At 36.6% G+C, this 18,286-nt stretch overlaps 1 protein-coding gene across 1 annotated transcript in view; it reads right to left on the minus strand.

The window, feature by feature from the left end:
* The window catches only part of LOC150084412 (exosome complex component MTR3-like), a 251,761-nt gene that overhangs the window by 88,955 nt on the left and 144,520 nt on the right, over nt 1-18,286 (minus strand). Inside the window, exon 7 of the mRNA XM_090376220.1 lies at nt 6,087-6,172. Coding sequence (XP_090232346.1) covers nt 6,087-6,172 — 86 coding nt within the window. The remainder of the gene's footprint in view (nt 1-6,086; nt 6,173-18,286) is intronic.

Here is an 18,286-nt window from a genome sequence, read left to right on the forward strand (position 1 = left end):
AATAAAGAGCAAGATAAACACTGACAAGGATAAAATTGAGTATACTGAGTTATGCAAAGCCATTAGAAAGGGACTCAGAGAGGACATAAGAAGATTTAACACAAGAAAAGTAGAACAAGCATTAAGGGAAAACAAAGGACTTAAATCAGCAGCCATTAGCAGTAACACAGAAAGACAAATGATACTGAAACTGAAGAATATCAATAGTGTACTCATAAATAAATGAGAAGGCATAATTCAAATAGCAGAAGACTACTATAGAGAATTATATAAGGAGCGAGGGAATGATGCCAGCAGTGGGGAAGATGGATCACAAATTAGCAACACATACAACATACCCGATATTCTTCCTGATGAGGTAGAACAGGCGTTTAAGAAAATGAAGAATCAGAAAGCCCCAGGGGAAGATGAAGTTACTGTAAAGTTCTTAAAATTGGGAGGAAGAGACATAACACAAAAACTGGCAAGGCTCTTCACAAAATGCATTAGAAAAGGTGTGACACCTAAGCAGTGGAATAATGCAATCATAGTTTTGCTGCATAAGAAAGGAGATAAATCAGAAATTGGAAATTCTAGACCAATTAGCTCATTATCCCACATCTACAAGTTGTTCACAAGGGTCATTACTAACAGATTAAAAAGAACACTTGATGAGAATCAACCGAAAGAGCAAGCTGGATTCTCAACACGACGGGATTCTCAACTATGGATCACCTTCACGTAATATCACAGCTAATGGAGAAAGCAAATTAATATAAAACACCATTATGCTTGGCATTTGTGGATTATGAAAAGGCATTTGACTCCATACAGCATAAGGCAATGTTTCGGGCACTGGAAAGACAAGGCATAGATACCCCATAAATTATGATTTTGAAGAAAATATACGAGAACGCTACCTCCTTTATTAGACTAGACAAAGACAGTGGCAAATTTAAAATCGAGAAAGGAGTTCGACAAGAAGACACAATATTTCTGAAGCTGTTTACTGCTGCCCTTGAGGAAGCTTTCAGAAGATTAGACTGGTCGCAGAAAGGAGTCAATGTGAATGGAGAGTACCTAAACGATTTGCAGATGACAAGGTAGTCATAAGCCACGATCCCAAAGAATTAGAGGAAAATCTTAATCAGTTATGCACAGTTAGTAAGGATTTTGGACTAAAGATAAATATGGCTAAAACAAAAGTAATGTTGAACAAGTATGCCACAAAAAGGGACATAATGATTGAAGGAGCAGTAATTGAAAAGGTGGAGTCATATACTTATCTGGGACAAGTTATTAGCTGTAATAATGATAAATGGCTGGAAGTCAGAGAAGAATAAATTTTGGATGGATAGCATTCAGGATCCTGAAGAGCAATATCCCAGTTTGTCTGAAACGTAAAATAATGAACCAATGTATACTCCCCACCATTACTTATGGAAGTGAAACTTGGGCACTCACCAAAAGAATGGAAGAGAAGCTGAGAACTACACAGCAAAGAATGGAAGGAATTATATTGGGAATCAGACTGTTAGATAAGAAGAGAAACACATGGATTAGACAGTAAACTCAAGTAAAGGACATTCTTATCAAAACTAAAGAACTAAAATAGTCTTGGGCAGGACACATAGCTCAAAGACATGATGACAGATGGACTAAGAAAATAACAGAATGGTACCCAAGAGGAGGTAGAAGAAAACCTGGAAGACAACGGCGGAGATGATAGATGAAATTCTTGAGTTTGTGCGTAGTAAATGGATGGCCATTGCACAAAACAGAAGGAACTGGAAAGTTGCTGGAGAGGCCTTCATCCTGCAGTGGATTGAAAATGGCTGATGATGATGATGATGACAAATATATGAGAATTTGGGAATTTTCATAGTGGCTGCTCCCCTAAACTTTCTTTTACTATTTTTTTTATAGATGTTGTTATTTGGTTTTTTTTTAGGAGCATTAGCAACTAAGGCCATATTGCTCTGGGATATGCGGTGGTCATTCCCTGACCTTTCCGCATCCTCCATATTTGGTGGTGACAGGCTCGAACCCCGGTCTAATAAAGAAGCATGTGCTAACACACCGCTGCTCTTTCCCACCTGGCTACGGAGGCGCCTTTTTTTTTTTTTTTTTTTATATAGAAATATAATAAAAGTGCTGCATTTGGCAATGGTTGGTGCAGGAAGCAGGTGTGCCATACTATCAGAAATATTTTATCGTTTCATTATGTAGTTCTAATTTAATTTTATATTATTTTTTGCGTTTGTGTGCAGGTTGCAGACAAAGTGTTTTTTTTTTCTCCAGTTTATAATTATTATTATTAGTGGTATAATATGTGTTTAATTCTGTTATATGATATGAATGAATTAGGCATGGATATAATATTTCAGTTTCATAAATCTTATAGTACGACCACCCAGGAAGGAAGGGGATAAAAAAAAATCCATAAGAAATTTCTACTTCCAGCTGCACTAGGGTGTTAAAAACTGTATTATAATATGTCACTTAGGTTCAGTAACTGTTTTGCTAAATGGCCACTAATAATAAAAATAATTTATTTTATGTCCATAAGTACTTAAATGTTTAGAGTTATGTCATAGTTTCACATAACTACTTAAGGTATACTTATTTCTATGACTACATCGGGTTACTGTTCCCCAATTTTATTCTGGTACAGTGTAAGTAAGAATGTATCCATGAGTTTATGGTACATGGTGGCATAGTTCCCTCTAATTTTTTTTCCTCAGTGCAAATGAGTATTGCTTTGCATGCTTACCTTACACTGTTGGGCAGCTAATCACTAAACAAATATAAATAATGATTATAATCGTTAACAATAATAATTATGTATGATTTTTACATCTGAACTGGAAAATAAATTAATAACAGATAACTATTAGATTGAACAGGTTTTACAAATATAAAATTAGCTTAATGAAAAACATTCTTGACAGTTTTCACAAATTTTTTAAAGTACAGTGAACAATTGGAAAATAATTCTTATACACCTCCAAATACATCCTTTAATGACAGAAAGACAATGAAATCTCTCATCAGTGAGTTTTAAGAGGTATATTTTCCCCAAAAAATAATTTCTTTGAACTGCTTTGCTGCAGTTTTTCCAAATCTTCCTGCACCTATGGTTCGTATATATAAAGCGAGGATTCCCAACCTTTTTTTGCTTGTGGACCCCCCTGAATCCTAACTTTACGTATGTGGACCCCCATATATGCATATGTAATATTCCTAAATGAAATATTTATTTGTAGGTTAGTAAAAGCTAATAATTAAACATTCCAATATAATATAAAAAATGTAAATTACAAATTTTGAAAATTTTAATTGATAAAACAAACATTTTTTTACTTGAAAATGACAGAATTAGTAAAAAAAAAATTTTTTAAATACTATTTCAAACAACATATATAAATTTATTCCTAAGGCTATTAAATAGGATCCCATTAAATAGACCCTACTAATGAGATCCTTGTGGCTGATGTTTTGATATTAGCATTTTAATATCTGGCTCCAATTTTGTGAGAGTCAGACGAAGATCACCTCTTTTACTATATCAAGTCGACTACGATTTTTTGTTACCAGCTGTGTTACACGACTAAAGCCAGATTCCACAAGATAAGATAATGGGAAAACAACAACATACATTTTAGCTTTCTCCCATAAAAGTGGATATTTACATGCAATGTCACTATTCTTCCATACATCATGCTTTTCCTTTTTTGAATTGCGGTTTCATCAGACCGCAATTCAACAAGTTCCTCTCGTAAATCAATTTCAGCATCAGCAACATTTACCTCAAATGGAATCAGCACCCAATCTGGGATGTTCAGGTCTAGTAGGTTCTTGAACCGAACTTGCGTGTCTTCATAAATTTGTTTTAAATGATCAACATACACAACACAATCATCGTCTTTTAAATCACTGCTAACTGAAGCAAGGTTTGGAAACTGGTCAACCGCATGGCGTGACATATTAAGACTGTACAATTTGGGTTTTCCTAGGACTGCATTAATGGCTTCTTTGCTAGATATTAAATCACAATTATGTCCTTGCTGCAGCTTAAGAGAATTCAGTTTTTCAAACACATCTGAGAGGTAAAATATGTCTGTTTTCATGGCAACCAACTGTTTTCCAATCTCCTTTTCATTTAGAAATGATACAATACTGTCCCAAAGGACGACGAAGACAATTGCCTTTAGACAACCATCGCACCTCTGTATGCAGTACAAGACGGTCAAACCCTTCTTCATTTTCATCACAAAATTTGCAAAAGAGACAATCTTGAAGAGCATTAGCCTTAATGAGGTTGACAGCTTTTATTACAAGAGTTAAGGCTTCATGAAGACGTCCACTCAATCGTTTCGCCACCAGTTGTTGGCGGTGAATCACGCAATGTATGTAAAATACTTTTGGCAATGCATTTTTTAAATGAGTGATAAATAAACCCTCTGTACCTACCGACCATGGAAGGAGCGCCATCAGTAGCACAAGCCATTAAATTTTCGAGTGGAATATTTTTTTCTCTAAAATAAGACTGGACTTCCTTAAATATTGTTTCACCTTTAGTATCTGTTTTGAGGAATCTTGCAAAAAGCATTTCTTCTCTGAGTTGATTATCATCCATACATCTTACATATGCCAATAAAAGTGCTTCATTGCCCATCAAAGTTGATTCATCGAGTTGCATTGCAAACTGTTTCACTTGTAATTGAGCAATAAGTTGATTTTCTACATCTTCAGACATTTCATCAGTGCATCTGGATATTGTGTTATTGCTCAAAGGAAGGTTATCGGTAATTTTACGTGCATTTTTGTTTAACATTGTTGAAATTACAACTGATATCAAAGGCAAGATGACAGTTTCACCAATGCTATGTGGCTTTCCAGATTTTGCTGATTTCGTATGATGCTAATAAACCGCTATCTTTATTGCTTGCTTGCTTACTAAAAATTTGATCCAATTTTTTCTTCCTTGAAAATTGTCTCGTAGTTTTCGGAAATACTCCACTGATTTATTTTTCTTTTCGCTGTGCCTTGTCTCCAAATGGTGACGAAGCTTACTTGGCTTCATGCTATCATTAGACAGCACAGTCAAACATATAAGACACATTGGTTTTGTGATATTCTCTGGTGATTCAATAAAACCATACGACAGATATTCAGTCAAATATTGTCTTGTTTTCGTCTTTGCATGAGCCATGGGTAATCTGAAAACAATAATAATATTATTAACCTCAAATATTTAATGTTGGAAATGCTTGTAGGTACTAATGGAAATACAGTTCACTAGAACAATAACGTTCAATAACACAAACAATAGATTTCACCACGATGATGCTGATTACTCACTATAGAATGAAATCTCTGACTGACTGACTCTTTCTAGATTAGTCGATGCTTAAATAATGTTTTCTTCTTCGAGAATTTTCTATGGAAAGAAATTTTTTTTTTGCATCAACTAAAGAAGGTTCCAGAAAATATGAGTATCTTCTAACTGCGAATTTCTGGACTTTTCTATGACATTAGTTTATTTTATTATTATTATTTTTATTTAACAAATTATTTTATTTATAATATTTTACCATGAACCCCTTAGCTCATATTATGGACCCCCGAAATACAATTTTTTTTTTCTTGTGGACCCCCTTAAAGCTTCTATGGACCCCTGGGGGGTCCATGTGGATCTCGGTTGGGAAACGCTGATATAAAGCATAGTTTGTATTCCCGTAATAAGAAAAACGTTCATGAAAAGAAGTCCCTAGCAGGTTGGGACCCAGGCATGGCAATATCTGGCTGTACTCCAGAATGTAATGCACACCACTTCCAAAACCATTGCGCAGCTGTGCAAGAATTCAGTATAGAGGAAATCCTGTTCCTGCACAGGGATGATTTATGATATTCTCAGAGATCTCAATATTGGTCAAGGATTTTTCATGGTTGTTTTTTAGAAAAGCAACACACACACACAGCAATGGTTTATTCACACTTCTATTTATTTATTATTTTATATTATTAATTATTTTCTCTCGCACTTTTTATATATCATCGATATAGTTAGGCCTTCCCATAATGTAATCCTACAACATACTTACCAAACTAGATGCAATTACCATATCATACATCTCAATCCCAGCATCGCATAGTGCTGCTCCTGCACAGGTAATACCACCTGCTAGAGCTAAATAAAACAAATAAGTAAATCTTTTTAACAAGAAATTTTTTTATAGAAAACTCAAATGTTTAGGTTAAAATAATGCCATGCCTATATCAAAATGAATAACCATAATATTTCTAATCCACTTCATATCTTAAGCACTTGCTATTCATTTTTTTTTGTATTTCTAATCCAATAAAAAACAGGCCTTCAAAGCCAAATATGAAAGATATATTAAGAAATTAATCTACATAAAATATATTCTGCCACTGTACACAATTTATTAAACAAATAAGGTCTACACAAGAATGTTTCATATAAGAAAAAAGTATGCACTGAGTCAAAATTATGCATACACATTTTAACAATACATAATCTGAATGACTTTTTTCAGATTGGCTGAAACCCATAAATATGACAATTAAGTTTTGATGAGGGAAATGTCATTCTTAAATGGTACTGGAAATTTGAAAATGTCACAGAGCTTCAGCAGGCATGAATATGGAATAAGAGCACCTACTTACTTGTCTAATAATAACCCACATGTGTGATAAATTTGAGGAAAATGGAACTGTACAGAATATTTTTTTTAGGAGCATTAGCAACTAAGGCCATATTGCTCCGGGATATGCAGTGGTCATTCCCTGACCTTTCTGCATCCTCTGTATTTGGTGGTGATGGGATCGAACCCCGGTCTAATCACGAAGCATGTGCTACGCACTGCTGCTACTTCCCACCTGGCTAAGGAGGCGCCTATGTGTACAGAATATCAACGTGACAAGCTGTGGGAGGAAAAGACATCAAGAAGTACAGAAAACGTTGAAAGTGTCATGAATGCATCTGAATGGTCCCTACAGAAGTCAACAATGCAGTGTTACAAGAACTGCAAATGAGTCAACTTTTTTTTTTTTTTTTTTTTTATGAAAACCCCAAACATGAAAGGTATCAAAACCTATAGTACTTAGTACCGTGCATGGGTTGATTATTGAATGTAATACAGGAAGATGATCCAGACTGATCAAAACAATTTTGTGAGTGGTACTGCCATAAAAAATAGTGGAATCGGTGCTTTTGAGGATGAAATTGTATAGTCAGGAAAAGCCATGTTTAAAATAAATGGACGTTTAAATCGTCACAACTGTGACAATTCAAAATCTTCGCCTCACTTTTTGGAAAAATGTTAACCTGCAAGAGATAACTGTGTGGATGGGAAGCTTCTTTCACAGGATTATCGGACCGTATAGATTCAATGGCACTATTACTGGACAGAGCTATCTTGTCATGTTAAGGAATTATGAAGCGCCCAATATCGAAAGCATGTTTTCAGATAAAGTAAAAAAAGTAAGGTGCAGCCATTATCAACCCACTGCAGGATGGAAGCCTCCTCAACAATCCATGCTGAGGGAAATGGACCATAATCTGCCACGCTGGTCCAGTGCGGGTAGGCAGATTGACCGTATTCAGCAGTCAGGGGCTTGAACCCCGGTCTACTCAAAGAGTGCATGCTACTGCACTCCCGCTCCTGACCACTCGGCTACGGAGGCCTCAGATGCAATGGTGTTTTTCCAACAGGATAGTGCACCACCACACTTTCATACTGCTGTCTGTGATTATATGGATAGGAAATTTCATGAACACAGGATAAGTTGCAGGGGGAGTGATTTTGCATACCCTCAAAGGTCTCCAGACCTCAGTCCCTTAAATCTTTTGCATGGGGATACCTGAAAGATAAGGTGTATGCTCAAAAACATTGGAGGATCTGTGAATGGTGTGAAAGGCAGGAGACATGCATAATTTCAAATGACCTGCACACTGCTATATGGTTTATGCATGCATGCTGCAGGACATATTGAACATATTAAATGTTTTTTTTTTTTTTTTTTTGTTTTGAATAGAAGCCAAACACAATTCAGCAGTTAAATAAAAAAAAAGTATTTAAATTTATTATCAGATTCACACTATTCACCAAGGAGAATAAATGTGTGAGTAGAAATAAGCTGTATCTGCAATGACATGGCTTAACGATCACTGATTGGCGCCTCCGTAGCCAGGTGGGCAGGAGCGGCAGTGCGTAACACACGCTTCTTGATTAGACCGGGGTTCGAGCCCGTCACCACCAAATACGGAGGATGCGGAAAGGTCAGGGAATGACCACCGCATATCCCGGAGCAATATGGCCTTAGTTGCTAATGCTCCTAAAAACCAAATAACAAACAAACAAACAAGCGTAACACATGCTTCTTGATTAGACTGGGGTTCTAGCCCGTGACCACCAAATATGGAGGATGCGGAAAGGTCAGGGAATGACCACAGCATATCCACGGAGAAATATGGCCTTAGTTGCTAATTTCTAGCCCAATCAGAAATTGATTTGTTAGTGGGAACTGTTACATCAGTTTAAGTGTAAACCGTTTGATACTTTTTTACAGCATCAGCATAGGTCATATTTTTGGTTATAATAGGTGCAACTACTTTTCTTGCTTCTTGGTAACTGACTTCGTTCTCAACCTTGTATTTTACTATTTTTTTTTCTCGGTTTTCCACTTTTCACCTGTCTTAGAATATGCAGGATGGTCACCTTTGCAATTTGGGCAGGTCATTTTTGTAGCTGTACAGTTACTTTGTATGTGATCTGAGGATCCACAATTGGTGCAGACAGGAACTCTGCATACAGTTTGTGAGTGGCCATACTTTTGGCATTTATAACATTTTAAAGGGTTTGGAATGTAAGAGCATATGCGGCAAAGTAAATAACCTGCTTTTACAGAGGAGGGTAAGCTGGGTGTATTGAAGGTGAGAATAATATTTTTGGTAGGTGTAAGTTGATTATCATTTTTAATCATTATTTGTCTTGCTTCAATTATGTGTTGTCCCTGCAGCTCTTGGGTTATTTCTTCTTCTTCGGTGACGTTTAACAGGTCCCAACTGGATATCACACCCTTAGATGAATTTAGGGTTGTGTGAGGAGATATTTTAACTGGAATGCCAGCAAAGCTTGTACGTTGTAACAGCTTCTCAGAATGTCTGTGGTTCGTGATTTCTACTAGTAAGTCTCCTGATTGCAGGCTCTTCATCATCTTGGGAGATCCTGCAATACCCTCCAGACGTTTTTGTATGACAAAGGGAGACATTTTATTCATGGGCTGACTAGTAAGTGAGTGGATGATTAAGAATGATGGGCTAGGTTGCTCCATCCGATCAGTCTTTTGTCTCTTTGGATTATTGTTCTCAATATCCTGATGGTCTGTGTTTGCCATGTTTGCTCCGTTTAGCCCTTGGCAAGAGGACTTATCTGCCAAGGTTTCCGGCCCTGCCACAGGGAGGCAGGAGCAGTGCCACTAGGAGGCCAAGCGGTTAAAGTGTTAGTTGGTTAGTGACCTAGAAATATGGATAAAGAAAGAAAGGTAGGTTTCCTTTCTGTGTTCTACCACCGATGGGGGAAAGCCAGCCTCAGTAGGTGCCGGTCCCAAGCCCGGATAAATCGTGAGGGTTGGCGTCAGAAAGGGCATCCGGTCGTAAAAAAAACTATGCCAAAACAAAGGAAAATGCTGCCGACCCCACATAAACGTGGGAAGAAGGCAAAGATAAAGAAGAAGTTCTAACTTTGGACTTTTCAAGTATAGAACAGTTTTAAAAATAAGACTTTAGAGAAATGTAAGAACTTAAAAATAACTTTAATTGCCTTTGAAGAGCACTTTATGAATCGCACAAATATCGCTTGGCCTCGAAATACGCTTGGCACCGGGGCCTTTGGATCTTGTTTTATCTGGTCAAGTTCATTGTTAGTGTTGCTTTTCCAGGTCTCTGACCCAGATCTGTTGTAACATGCTTTGTGGATGATAGGCCTACAGTCATTGTAAGGAACCTGAGGATGTTGTGAGAGAGTGGGTTGAGGATGTTTAGTGGCAAGGTCAGAACTTTCATTTCCTGGAATGCCAGAATGTCCAGGGATACAGCAAAAACTGATTGACTGATTGAACACACTGGAGGAAAATAGCTGGGAATGAATGTATTTCCAGATAGGATGAGAACAAGAGAAATTCTTCCTTAGGCTTCCTTATGGCAAAGCACTGAGGGAGTCAATGTAAATTATGGCAGGTGACATGGAGAGCTCAATAATCTTACTAAGTGTATAATTGATGTGTACAATTCAGCAGTGAAGATGCTGCATACTAATGGTAGCGAGGCTGTAACTGTAAGTGAAGGAAAAACTGCCACAGCAGCCACCATACTGATAGTTTTTGATCCATCATATATATTTTACAGGCATGGGAGTTCACAGTAGCGTAAGCTGTGTGCAACTGACTGATATTGCAGGGAGATATGACATTCTTCCCCCTTGAGAAAATGTATACTGTAAGAGGCATAAACGAATGTCCAAGGAGGAACAGGTGGAGTTGTGTCATGAAAATTTTCACTTAAATCAACATTCCAACCCTGAACAAGCTGTAATTCTGAGGTCTCTAATCAGGTCACTTTTCAGTTGGCTTACTCTCATAGAAGAAATCCCACCAAGTATTATAAAGGTACTCCCAACTAGGGTGCAAAGGAAGGCTCTAGATCTTAGCAGTGTAGTGGAACAGTAATGTTTTCTAAGGTGTAATGGGGGATCATGTACTTCAATATACAGACTGGACTGGAGAACTCCTGAAAGCTCCCACTGCAGAGTTGTGCTCCTGGAAGAGTCATATACTGGACAACCATAATCTAGGCATGAACGGCGGATTAAAGTTCTGTAAAATGCAGAAGAGTACACCGATCAGGACATGGGTGAGACTGATCAAAGTATATTCAAATGCTTTAAACAAGTAGTTCTTAAATGAATGATGTGAGCTTGGAAATTTAGCTTGCTGTCTAATATCAGAGCAAGAAATCTAATGGTAGTAACAAGTGGGACTGGAGCATTGTTTGCAAAAGTGTGTGGCAGTGTATTTCTTTTCTGATAGTTGATATCTGTTCCATGATGTCCAGGGTTCTATTTTGGTTATTACAAGCTGCAGCTGCCATTTGATAGTGTTCATACTTTGAGACTGACAGGAAATGGTAAGGTTGTCTGTATACATGTCAATTTCAACGGTTCTCGGGATATCTTGTGTCATGCCCTACCAGGGATTGCAAATAAAGTGTTGAACTAAGCATCAATCCCTGCAGGACTACTCCTCCTGAATGTGAAATGCAGAGAGTATGTTTTTATATTGGACCTGAAAAGAATCTAGGTGCAGGAAATTTTGAATTACTTCACGCAGATGACCCCTTAGCCATAATTAATATATAAAGATCCATAATAATACCATGATGCCAAGTACTGTCAAATGCCTTTTCAATATCCAAGTTGTCCATGAGTAGCCACTGTTTCATGACAAGGGTATTGTGAATATGAGATTCAGCTTTGATGAGCACATCTAAGGTTGATCTATTCTTCCGAAAACCATACTGATGATCTGGTAGGAGGTTCTGCGACTCCAGGATTCAAGTGAGCCTTGTATAAAACAATCTTTTGAAAATTTTACCCATGCAGCTCATAAGAGATATTGGCCTGTAATTTTGAACAAAGGAAGGATCTTTTCCTGGTTTTGGTAAGGCAAAAATAAAAGAATAGCACCAGGAAGAAGGATAGGCATTTTCAGAGAAGATTCAATTATAGAAAATTAACAGGATACACAAGTTCTCTTCAAGTAAATGCTTCAGCATAATATAATGAACACCATCTGGATCTGCAGCACTACTGGAAGATCTATTTAATGATCCTTTAAGTTCTATTAATGTAAAAGGTTGGTTGTACTGGAATGAGCGGTGCATGAAGACATTGATTTTATTTGAAGAATTCATTCTGCACCTGCTTTGATGTTCTGGAAGGAGGATGCAAAGGAGGCAGAAGAGATTGTAGCAAACGATTCTGCTAGTACATTCTTCAGGAGTAGATACACCTTTCCCTTTCAACGGAAGTATTGCAGAAGGTAGCTGAACTAATTTTCCATTTACCACCTACATCCTTCTCCAGATGAGCCGTGTGTCAGTGTCTTTTGCGATGGTTGAGACAAAAGTAATCCACAAATCACATTTTACCTTCTGTCTAATTTGTCTTGCTTTAGCTTTTTAAGCAATTAGGTTACTAGTGGGAGGATACCTACAGAAATTATTACATGCACGGTTTTTCTCCTGTTTGGCATTAAAGCAATCTGTATTCCGCCAGTGATTTTGATGAATTCGATATATTTTGGATTTTGGAATGGAAGCATTAGCTACAGTCAGAATCTGGCAGTTCCATCATTAAATAGGCTGTTGTTGAACATAAAGTCTGTCTAAAAGTATTTGGGCAGAACAGCCATTCCAGTTCACCTTATTAAACTTCCAAGTCGATCAGGATTTGGAGTTTACCCCTGTTTGTAATGAATAAATAATTGGAAGGTGATCACTGTTAAAGGGATCATTTAATAACAACCATGCCATGATCGGAAAGATGGCTGGTGAACAAATTGACAAAGCCAATTACAGAAGTAGATCCTGTAGGTAGGTAGGTAGATACAGGTGAGGGATCCAGAGTTTAGTAAATTAAGGTCATTATTATTCATAAATTCTTCAATCAACTTGCCTCTTGCATCCATTGTACTGGAGCCCCACAATGAATGGTGGCAATCAAAGTGACTGAAAATACAATTTGGAGCTGGGAGATGTAGTAGTAGAGGCATGTGATACAAGAAAGCAAGCTTATGTAGCATCAGACAAAAAAAAAAAAAAAAATCCATTTCACACATTCATTCCCTCTAAGGGTTTGTCCAGTTTCTCCTTGAATTTATTTAAACTATCAACTTCCACGACGACAGATGGAAGTTTGTTCCAGCAATAAAGTACCCGCTGGCTAAAGGCAAATTTCCGCACATCTATTCAACAAATGTTGTTCCTCAAGTTCATAATCTGAGTAAGAGGAAGAATCCCATCAGAATTAAGCCTGCTCAACCCATTCGAGGTCTTATACACCTCAATCAGATTACCTCGCAGGTGCCTAATTTCAAAACGCTGCAATTCGCTGAAACATAAACCGTTCTTGGTAAGAGCACCCCTTCGTTTCCCTCAACAATCTTGTTGCCATTCTCTGTACTTGTCCTAGCAACTCTACATCCTTTCTAAAATGAGGTCTCAAGACCTGTACAAAGTACTCAAGGCATAGCCTGACCATTGTCTTATACAAAGAGATAATCATCTCCTTTTCCCTACTAGCAAAATTCCTGTATATCATTGACAACACCCCATCACTCGCTCTGGTAGCCTGTCTACACTGCTCAGAAAACTTCATATCTGACTGCATAATTACTCCAAGGTCTTTTCCATTTTATACTACTATAAGTAATACCACACAGTAGGTACGTTTGTTTGAGGTTACTTCTACACATATGGAGTAATTTGCATTTGTCAACGTTAAACCTCAGTCACCACTTCTCAGTCCATGTGCCCAACTTTTCTAGATCCTCTTGCAGTATTACACTGCGATTACTGTCATTAAAAATCCTTCCAACCTGTGTATCATCTGAAAACTTGGATATTAAGCCTGATATACCTTCATCAATATCATTGATAAATATACAAAACAGTGGGCCCAACACCAAACCTTGGAGGACTCCACTAATAACATTAGTCCATGAAGAGTGGCATCCATTAATTACCACTCTCCTGCTAAGCACATATACTATATGCTTAGCCACTGCAGGCTCCAAAGGTTGCCTCCATTCTGAAAAGAGCACTCTCCAGTTCATAATTCACCCATCTGAATGCTTGATTTCCTAATCCCAGAGTAATAGTAATACTATTCACCAGATAGTGCAAGGAAGCCACAGGCTTTTGCTGCACTGGCAAAAAAAAAAAAAAACCCAACCCCAATCAAGTAGATAAGAAAACACAAATTATATGCTTCCCTCCCCACACGGGCAAGTATCCAGTAAACTATTGTTTCTTAATCTGTGTTCCACGAGTATGTTTCAAGTGTGCCGTGGAAAATGCAAATAAAAAAAATTAATAAATCCAAGTTTTATAATAAAAATTAATTCAAATAAAAAATTTGTTTATTTATGCTGCACTGATTCAAGTTCCTTCTGGTGGTCAATGTGACTTCACATTTAATTCCTAGTACTAGAATTGTTCACGTTTATTCAGCCACTCTTATAAGTTGAGGGTCTCGCCCAGGTACTCCACAGTGCATTTTGCAGTTGTATATATGTGCGTAAAGCATAGGACTATGAATTAAGTGCAACTTGTAAGCAGCATAGTAAGAAATTTCCTTTGTGTTTTAAAAAGTACTTTTTGTGCTTTTATCTCTAAAATGTCATATTCAGTTAATTCATATAGAACAGGTATTTTCAATTAATTGTATTAATTTCTAGAAGTAATCTTAATTTTTTTTTAGAAATTATTACCAACGGATAAATAGTGAAAGAAAATCAGAAGAGGCAACTTGATAGTGAGCTTATACTGGCATCCAAGATTGTCCTCAACACCTTTACATGTGGTACGTGGTTTAAAATTGTCAAATGAATCAATAGTGCCGAGTAAATTGCAGCGTAATTTTTCTACAAAATACGAGAATTTATGGTCCAAAACTATGGTGTATTTTAAAAGTCTGCTAAAATATCTGATAAAGTGCAAGAAGCCAGCTATTTAGTAGCCGAACTGTTGGCAAAAAAAAAAAAAGAAAGAAAAAGAAATCAGACCTGATTGCTGCAAAAAGTCTGATTTTACCAGCATGTTGGGAGAGGAAGATGGGGGGGGGAATATATATATATCTCAGTACAACTTTCGAACAGCACAATTAGCAGGTGTATAAAAGAAATATCCAATGATACTGAAGAACAAGTTGTTCAACATATTAATAATTTTGGGCAACTGCTTGCATTGCAAGTAGATAATTCTACAGATATTAGCAGGAAAGCCCGGGCACCTCCGTAGCCAGGTGGGAAGGAGCAGCAGTAAGTAGCACACGCTTCTTGATGTAGACTGGGGTTCGAGTCCGTCACCACCAAATACGGAGGATGTGGAAAGGTGAAGGAATGACCACCGCATATCCCGGAGCAATATGGCCTTGGTTGCTAATGCTCCTAAAAAAAAAAACCAGGAAAGCCCAATTAATAGCATTTGTAAAGTTTATCGAAAACGACACTATTATTTATTTATTTTTTTTGCTGTAAAGAGCTCACTGAAAGAACAACTGGCCAAGGCATTTTTGAAATAATGAATAATTATTTGCAAAAGTGTAGTATATTATGGAAGTCATGCATTGGCATTTGTACCGACAGTGCTCCCGCAATGATGGGAGCACTGAAAAGATTTGTAAACTTAGTAAAACAACACAATTCAAATATTATTACAACACACTGTTTTATACACAGAGAAGTTGTAGTAGCGAAGAGAATTGTACCCGATTTAAAACTTGTACTTGATCAAGCTGTTAAAATGGTCAATTATATCAAAACTAGACCACAAAAAATACGTATTTTTGGAAAATTATGCGAGGAACTGGAGTATGATGATTTTTCTTTAATAATGCATACTGAGATTTGGTGGCTATCGAAAGGAATGTACTTATGCGTATGTACAAGTTGAGTTAGGAAATGCTCATATTTTTTTCACTGCAGCAATCAGAATTTTGTGGTTATTTAAGTGATGAAATTTGGTGCTGTAAATTAGCTTTTCTAGCAGATTTATTTGCACAGCTAAATAAATTAAATATCAGTATGCAAGGTTCTGAGGAAAATTTATGCCCTTCTACTGACAAGTTGCTCGCCTTTAAAGAAAAGTTGAGTACGCATAGGGAAAAAATATGTAAATGAAAAAAAATTTAGAAATTGACTGGCAAAATGAATTATACTAAAATAATTAATGTAATAAGTGAAACACTAGAGCTATTAAAGACAAAAATTGAGCATTACTTCCCATCAATTGATACCAAAAAATATTTGTAGGGTAAGAGATCCATTTGCAACAAGAAACCTTCCAATGTTAGAATGTAATTTGCAAGAGGAAAAAGAATTAGCTGAGATCCGTAGTGACCAGTCACTGGAAATTCACTTTAATAACAGTAATATTAGGAAATTTTGGATTTTGATCCAAAATGAATTTTTACGAATTTCGAAAAAGACAATTAGAATTTTATTGCCATTTTCCACTTCCTGCTTGTGCGAAACAGAGTTTTCTGCTTTAAACGAGATTAAACAAAAAAAAGAGAGAGAGACTAAAGTTGATAAAAGAGGAGCCGAGAATAAGCATATCCACAATAAATTCTCGTATTAAAAACTGTGTGCCTCCCATCAAACCCAACTGTCTCACTGATTAAAATGTTATAATTGTATATTTTTTTGTTTTTATATAATTATACTAATTTTTTTATATCTTTTCTTTTAAATTTCATGTATGTTCTTTAAAATAATTTATTTTCTTTAAAATTGCTTTTAAATTTCATGCAATTCATGTATGTTCAAAAAAGAGACATTGTATTACACACATATTATAAATAAATAATGTGCGGTCTGTAACATAAATAAAGTGTCTGTGAAAATGGAAATGAAAAATACACAAAGTGCCTGAACTAAAAGAAGTTTAAGGGAGAGTAGAAACTGGAAGTGAAGTAGCGATGAAAAAGTGAAAGAATTTGAAAAACCTAGTGCAAAAATGAACTGGGACTGAGGAAGCAAACAATATACAAAAATAATTTTATACAAAAATAATTTTATACAAATAAATAAAAAATAATAAATAAATAAATAACACTGTATTCAGATATGGGAGGGCAATTTTAGCAAGAGGTTGAATCAAGGGATGGCAAATATGCAAAATCTGAATAAAGTCAATGAAAAGATGATACATAGCCAGGAATTTCATCACGGGACTACTCCTGACCATGTATCAGACACTGTGTAATATGCAGTAAATTCAAATTTTTTCACCACTTCTTCCCTTCCAGTTTCTACTATCCTTTAAACTTCTCTTAGTTCAGGCACTTTGTGTATTTTTCATTTCCATTTTCATAGACTCTTTATTTATGTTACAAACCACACATTATTTATATCCTTTTGCTTCCTTTACTGCTGCACTGCGCATTTTGGAGCATTAGACATATGATAACTTTTGTTATTTCCTTTTTTCTGCTTATTTTGCTTCTTAACAGTTTAATATTACTATTATAAATATTATAATATATATTATTTATAATTTTTATTTATGTTTATATATATTCAATTGTAAGGCAACGTTTGGAATACTGTGTTCAAGTATGGAGACCTCATCTGCAAAAAGACATCAAGCTTCTTGAAAGGGTCCAAAGATGGGCAATCGAGTGGTGAGATCGGCAGGAAGGACAACCGTATGAGGAAATACAGCCAATCCCCAACTTACGTTAGGGTTGCGTACCGCAGAACTCTAAGTAAGTCAAATTTTACGTAAGTCAGAATTTCCCTAAATGCTTATGCAGCACTCACAACTACGCGTGCTGAAATTCATTGAAGTAAAAAAAATGTTCGACGAATATGTAAATAGAATTATTTATTCAATTTTTTTATCTCATGCACAGAAAAAATTACAAAAGGAGAGAAGAGACAGGCATAATTGTCAGCAAGTTTTACCTTTCGAGCATCATTGCCAGAATTAACTCTCCAGCCGTTATGTTATAAGCACACCTCTGGGGAAGTTGAGCGGGTTTTTTCCAACACATCACAAAATTTCTCTGCAGCTGCAGAATCAGCACTGGCGACTTCACCGCATACTAAGGGCACAAAAGGTGATATAGTTGTACACGTTGGCACTAATGATATTAAGAGTAGGAGACCAGCGGAATTACTTAACAAGTACAGGTCACTGTTGAAAAAAAGCCGTGATGTAGGGTTGAATTTGAAAGTGTCTGCAATTCTGCCCAGACACGATAGGAGGGAGTATATGATGAGAGCCTTGTCGATCAATTCGGCCCTGGAAAGATTGTGCAAGGCTGAAGGGGAAGAATTTTTTTCAGCCTGGACTGTACTTGTTAACAGGAGAGATTGCTTCTACAGGGATTGGATACACTTAAATAGAAAGGGTGCAAGAATATTTGCTGATGCTATCGAGGCAGTGTTAGGTGGGTCGGAAAACTGCTAGCTTGGGGGGAGACAAAGACTAATG

The sequence above is a fragment of the Mastigoproctus giganteus genome, chromosome 6 (genome assembly GCF_048544385.1).
Source record: "Mastigoproctus giganteus isolate SK-2022 chromosome 6, ASM4854438v1, whole genome shotgun sequence".
NCBI classification, from domain to species: domain Eukaryota; kingdom Metazoa; phylum Arthropoda; class Arachnida; order Uropygi; family Thelyphonidae; genus Mastigoproctus; species Mastigoproctus giganteus.